Source organism: Pediculus humanus, genomic scaffold (genome assembly GCF_000006295.1).
Source record: "Pediculus humanus corporis 1103172108318 genomic scaffold, whole genome shotgun sequence".
Lineage (NCBI taxonomy): Eukaryota > Metazoa > Arthropoda > Insecta > Psocodea > Pediculidae > Pediculus > Pediculus humanus.
Genome location: NW_002987887.1, coordinates 750018 through 756776, shown reverse-complemented (window position 1 = coordinate 756776; position 6759 = coordinate 750018). Strand labels below are relative to the sequence as shown.

At 34.3% G+C, this 6759-nt stretch overlaps 1 protein-coding gene across 1 annotated transcript; it reads right to left on the bottom strand.

Annotated features, from left to right (window-relative positions):
* Positions 1 to 3783: 3783 nt before the first annotated feature.
* Positions 3784 to 5125, bottom strand: Phum_PHUM602520 (protein lin-32, putative; the record flags this gene model as incomplete). Its single annotated transcript, XM_002432805.1, has 3 exons — positions 3784 to 3843; positions 4864 to 5038; positions 5109 to 5125. 3 exons carry the CDS (start codon positions 5123 to 5125, stop codon positions 3784 to 3786), a joined length of 252 nt encoding a protein of 83 aa, XP_002432850.1.
* Between the last annotated feature and the right edge of the window lie 1634 nt (positions 5126 to 6759).

The window sequence follows — 6759 nt, the reverse complement described above, 5'->3', positions numbered from 1 at the left end:
AGAGAGAGAGAGGGAAAAACAAAAAGTTTTTCCATACAAATTACTACTTTTCAAACAAACTTATTCGTATCGAAAACAAAAATAAAAATAAAAGAATAAACGCATCCGCAAAAAAAAACAAAACAAAATGACAGGAAGAAGAAGAAGAAGAAGAAGAAGAGAAAGAAAAAGATAGAGAAAGAAAAAAAAAAGAAAGAGAGAGAGAGAACATTAATCAGGTTAAATTCACAAAAGGTGATCGACCAGAAATCAAAAGAACGAACGAACGAACAAACGAACGTGATGAGATACGTACGTACGAACGCATGTACATAAAGACCAAATTTTGCACGTTGGCCAACTTTTGAAATGCTTCCTACGACGACGACGACGACTATATAAAATCCATAAAAAATTGGACCGAATCGAACAAGGTAATAGGGCCAAAGATGCAACGTACGTATAATATAATGAGAGTGAGAGAGAGAGAGAGAGAGATGTGAATCATTTAAAAGTTGTTTACAAATAGAAATGGGTCAATCTCCTTGTTCGATATTTCGAAAGCCAAATAAAAGTGGGGGAAAAAAAAAGCAACGAATCGTTCTAAAACCACGTTCTGTAAATTAATATTATTATTATTTTTCCATTACAAACATGAATCACCGATTCATCGTGGCTTTTATTTCTTCTAGAAAAACAAAACAAATCCAAATGTCTATTTAAGCATTTGTTTTTTGTTTCAATACCAAAACTTTGAGGAGCGTGTCGGGAAAAACACATTCGATTATTCAAATAATGCGAGAGACAAAGAGAGAGAGAGAGAGAGAGAGAGATCGAAAACGGTTTTCCACTTTTTTCTTTGCCTATTGGACCCCATTCGCGGCGTAAGAACAAATTACCACCACCACCACCGACTCCCCACCATCCCTTCTTCCTATTCAAATTACCAATAATTAAAAATCAACGAGGAGAAAATTCGAGAGAGACGGGAGAGGGGGAAAAGTCGTGATAACTCACGTTCGAAAATAACCGGAAGTAATTTATAAAGAAGAAGAAGAAAAAAAAAAAAAACCGAGAAGATTGCTAATAAACGACAACCGTAATTGAACTCGTTATGACGTGCGTGCAAATTGAATGCAGTAGCATAAAAGAGAATTCATTCATAATGATAAATAAATAAAACAAGTTCCTGGCCGAGACACATCATTGTAAAGAAGAATAAGAAGAAGGAGAAGAGAAAGAAGAAGAAGGAGGAGGAGATGGAAATGGAGAAGAAGATGTCCCGTACGTACGTCCGTTAATCATTCAATTTTATGCATTTGATCACATAAAAACGAGAGAGAGAGAGAGAGAGAGAGAGAGAGAGAGGGAGAACAGATGCGCAAAAAACGTGTGTCGAATGCATATGCCTATAAATAAATAAATAAATAAATGGGCGACGGACGTAATTTTGTCAAGTGGAATTAGAGAAAAAGAAAGAAAAACTTCCAACCTCGAAAATCGTGAAATTCGCCTAACGCCTCCACGCCTCCTCCGAACGGCTATCGATTTTAACAAATAATTATTATTATTATTATTAAATTCCCGAGATGATTACGGTGTTGAAACACCGAACGTATCTTATTGGAAATGATGTATTGGATAATGAACCGACCCAAGCCGATTTGTATTTTACGCGATAAGTGTTACTTACACGTACGAAACCCCCTCCCCACCTCGCAAATTATCATTATCATCATCATAAGACAAACGGGTCGTAATATAAACGGTTTTTAGTCACCCGTAAATACGCACGCACGCGTACACGCACGCACGCATTACCCGTACCTTTACCAATTATCCATTTATCAACGAGAGAAAATAAACTACGGGAGGAGAGTCACAGGCTAGGAGGAGGAGGAGGAGGAGGAAGGCGTGTCCGTTATAAGGATTTAAATTTAACCTTTCATGAATTAAATGACCTAGGATTGTGACGTCATTTAAAAACACGTGACGTCTGGTTTGTGACATAATGCGGAGGAGGTCGCTAATGTTTTCTTATTCAATTCGATTTCCCAATTACTTTGTAAAAATTTAAAATAATCGATACTACTACTGCTGCTACTGCTGCTGCTGCTGCTACAGCAAAAAACCGTTGAAAACCCCCCCCCAAAAATTAATTAATTAATTAATAATTAAAAAGATAAAAAAAAAAAATCCTTTTCACGACCGAACGCTCTTCTCTCTTCACCGAACACATCGAAATCGTGACGACCGCATACGAGAAAAAAAAAAAAAAAAATTTACGTGCACGTGCAAACGGCGTATCCAATCGAAAATAACGTACGAATTACTAATAATAATAATAATAATAGTAATGGTTTTAAAAAAAAGTAATGATCAAACGGACGGACAAAGAAGGCCAGAAATAACCACGTTTTTTTTTTTTTTTTTTTTTTTTTTATTAATGGGAAAGTAGACTGACTGAACATAAAACGATCGTAGTCGTCGTCGACGGTCGGCTTGTTTTATCATTAAAACAAAAACCAATCTGGGTCAATATACTCAAAAATAGAAAAAAAAAAGTCTAGACGAAAAATAGACAAACGACTCCTCCTTCTCCTACTCCTCAACCACTTCCTCCTTTCTTCCCCCCCCCGCGTACCTGACGCGGTTTTTTAAAAACACACTTTTCGATGAAATCGTGTCTGTTAAAAAGTTTATAAAAAAAAAAAAAAAAAAAAAAACCTTTTAAATTATACAGTTTCAAGTGAAATCGTTGCTCCTTTCGGATAAAGGAAAACATTAATAATGATGATGATAATAAGTGATTTTATTAAGTAACCTTTTCCAATTAACCGCAAAACACGTCCGACCGATGGCTACCGAACGTCTCGCCTGAAAATTTTACTCGAATGATTAATGACCGAGTTCGAAATCATTAATCAAACCTTTTTTTTTTTTTTTTATCCCTACCGAGAGACAGAGAGAAACTGTTGCGAATCGAAACCTTAAAGAATGTCGGTTAAATTTAAACAGCAACCGCCACCATCAACAAAAAGTAAAAAGATTCTTTTCATTTTTTGGTTTCCCTACCCGCCCCGCTCCGCACCGCCACCCACGTGTGTTTCGCCAAATTTCCCACCACCGTTCGATCCCCACACCACCCTTTTGTCTTTGTTTTACCTAAACAAACAAAAAAAAAAAAAAAAAAAAACTTGTCTTTGTCAACAAAGAACTGGCCGCAAATAATAATTTTCGCCAATGTCGAAACAAAAAAAAAAAAAAAAAAAAAAAAAATTGCAGGTCCGACACACACGCAGACAGACTTCCTGATCAACGTATCAATTGAAACATGATTGCCCATGGTCAACTTCTCTCTACTAAATTCAACACCTTCCTCCTCCTCCTCTCTTCTCCCTACCCGATTTATCTTTATTATTATTATTATTATTATTATTTTGACGCTACGCACCGTGCTAATTTTTACCCGCCGTCATAAATAAAAAAAAAACTCACTCTCCGGTAAATTTTCGAAGGTCGAAACAACAAAACAAAAATAATAATAATAATAAAACTTCGGACCCTCCAGAGAGTGACTCACGTCGTCGTCGTCGACGACGACGACGACGACAACAACAACAACAACCAGACACCATCAAATTAATTTTTTTTTTTCGCCAATGTATATATAATCGTGAAATCACATCACACGTATCGATAAATCGTTTGTCGAAGAACAACCGCCACGTGGTTCGATTTTCCAGGGCAACCGCCGCTAACGTTTTTCAATTCGAACGGATACCAAGATCGTTGAACTTGAATTTACGCACCATCTTCCACATACGTGCATTCATTCTTTCTCCTCAATCGAATAGATTTCACCTAAATTAATAATAATAATAATAATAATAATAATAATAATAATAATAATAATAATAATAATACGATCGTAAAGACTATCCTTTGAAATTTTTTATGATCCCTCGAGAAAAGAACCATCACCACCACCACCACCACCACCACCATCATCATCATCATCGACGATGTTTTTTTCAACTCATTCGGGTCGAATGATTTACGCCAATCAAAATTTTTATGGTAAGCCCCTCCCCCCACCACCCCTAAACGAATGATTTCACATTTAGAAACAAACAACGAGTCTTTTACGATTACAAATAAAACAAACGGATAATTACAAAAGGAAAAAGATGAACGACGGAATGCAAAATAAATACAAAAAGATGAAGATTAAAAAAGGAGGAGGAAGAAGAGGAGGGGAAGAAACGAGGAAAGAAAATTGGTAATAACAAACAAACAAACAAACGAAGAAACAAATAATAATAATAATAATAACAATAACCAATTTATTTCCATCTCACATTCATCATCATCATCATCATCATCATCGTCATCATTTTGAACAAAACAAATAATACCGTTTCCTCCGTTTAGTATTCAATATAGGATATAATTTAACGATTCCGAATGCACATCGAGAACTACAAATCACGTTGTGAAAGAGAGAGAGAGAGAGAATTTCTAAAGATTGATTGATTGATTGATTGATTGCGTTTTATGGCAAAAGAAAATGAGAGAGAGAGAGAGAGAGAGAGAGAGAATAAGAGAAATTTTATCACGTTTGCATTTTAACGTTGTTTTCGATCTTAATGAGAAAATCACGACCCCCAGTATGGAAACCAATCATGGAATGACGGCGATGATAATGATAATAATAACAACAACAAACGGCAAAATCATCTCGTTTCCGTTTCTCGCTCACCGCATGTTTCATCTCGAGTACAAACGGACCATTGGATGATCATTCCGACGGATGGAAAAACATTGCAACATCCATATTGAAAATTATTAATACTAATAATAATAATAATGATGATTATTTACCTTGCTTAATTTTTCACCCTCGTGACTGGGCAACAACGTTCTAAGAGATTGAAAACCAGCATTTATGCTTTGCATTCGTCTTCTCTCGTTCGAGTTGGCTATTTCCCTTCGTATTCGCTTTTCTTGTTCCATGTGACTTCGCGGTGATACCGTCCTATCGTTAAGCCGACACTCCCTGAAAACAAACAAACAAACAAAAAAAAAAATACAATGAGATTTAATTGAAAATTTTTTAAATATATTACGAATTCCGTTCCAACATCATTCAATGGAAAATTGTAGAAAAAATTATTATTATTATTATTATTATTATTATTATTATTATTACTATTTTTTTTTAACGGTAAATTTACTCTCGTGGACGACTGCCCAAATGATACAACAACAACAAACAACAACAAACAGCAACACGCTTTATTTTTATTATTAAACTATTACGAAATTCATTATTATTATTATTTTATAAGCAATTGTATTGATATTAAAGAGGGCAAACTTTTTCAAAAAAAAAAAATGAAAAGAAGCAGAAGACGAAGAAGACGAAGAAGCAGAAGAAAAAGCAGAAGAAAAATACGATAAAAACGAACGGATGGAAACGTTCGCGTAATATATATAATCAATAACCACTACGAGAGAGAGAGAGAGAGAGAGAAAACTTTGTACAAACAACAAAAAAGTGATTGATTGATTGATTGGCGTTGTTTATTGTAAAAAAAAAAAAAATCTTACGGTCAGTCAATGACCGAATCAATCAGTCAGTCAATCTCTTTCTCTCTCTCTCTCTCTCTGTCTCCCTAGAACGGTCGTCTCCTATTACTCCTCCGATAAAGTCGGTCGGACGTTCATTTAAAAACGTTTTTTTTCCGAACGTGTTTGTCCTTTTCTGCGATAACGCACCCGCGAACGGGTACGGAAAAGGAACAGTAGAAAGGGGGAGGGGCGTCGACCAAAAGCCTCCGTCTGTCTACATCCACGATAAATCAAACTAGGATATATTATTTCGTATTCTCGAAAATCACAACAAGCTTTCTTTTTTCTTTATTGCGCGAACGCCATTTTTAAAAAGTGGTAGTAGTAAAAGAGAAAACGTCATAAATTAAAAAAAAAAAAAAAAAAAGCAACACCCACATTTTTATTAAATGATTCTTCAAAAAAAAAAAAAAAACCAAAACTCATTACAGGAAAAAAAAAAAAAAATGGCAGTAAACTAAACCATTTCCGAGAAGAGTGTATGTAAACGGTTTCCAACCATTACGACTTTTTTTTTTTTTGTCGTTTGTTACCGATCGGTATTTTTATTCGTTCAGTCGTTCAATCATTCATTCATTCATTCATTATTATTATTATTATTATTATTGGCATCGTTAGTAAACGTCCAATTTTTACTCTCGTAACCGTTTCTCGCGTACGAAAAATCATTCCGAGAATGCGAGCACTATTTGTTAGTGTTATTATTATTATTATTATTATTATTATTATTAATCACGTGCTAAACGAATCGTCGCCTCGTTTTATGTTATTTCAAAAAAAAAAATGTAAAGAAAAACGAAAATTTTCCTACAGCTTTTCTTTACTTTTCTTTGTTTTTATTTCTTCTTCTTCCACGTTTTCCGTTTTCCAAATTTCTATTTCCACGTTCGTTCTTCGTATTACTTATTGGCAAAGATCGTCAAAGAGTGGGAGAACAAAAATAAAATAATAATAATAATAATAATAATAATAATAATAATAATAATAAAACGAGAGAATCGGTCAAAGTTTGCAAAGAATACAGCCTCCACTATTATTATTATCATTATTTGCAAAATCGACAAATCATTATTTGTAATTATTTTTAATTCTTATTCTTCTCCTTCTCCTTTTAATAGACGCAAAAGAAAAATAAATAAATAAAAA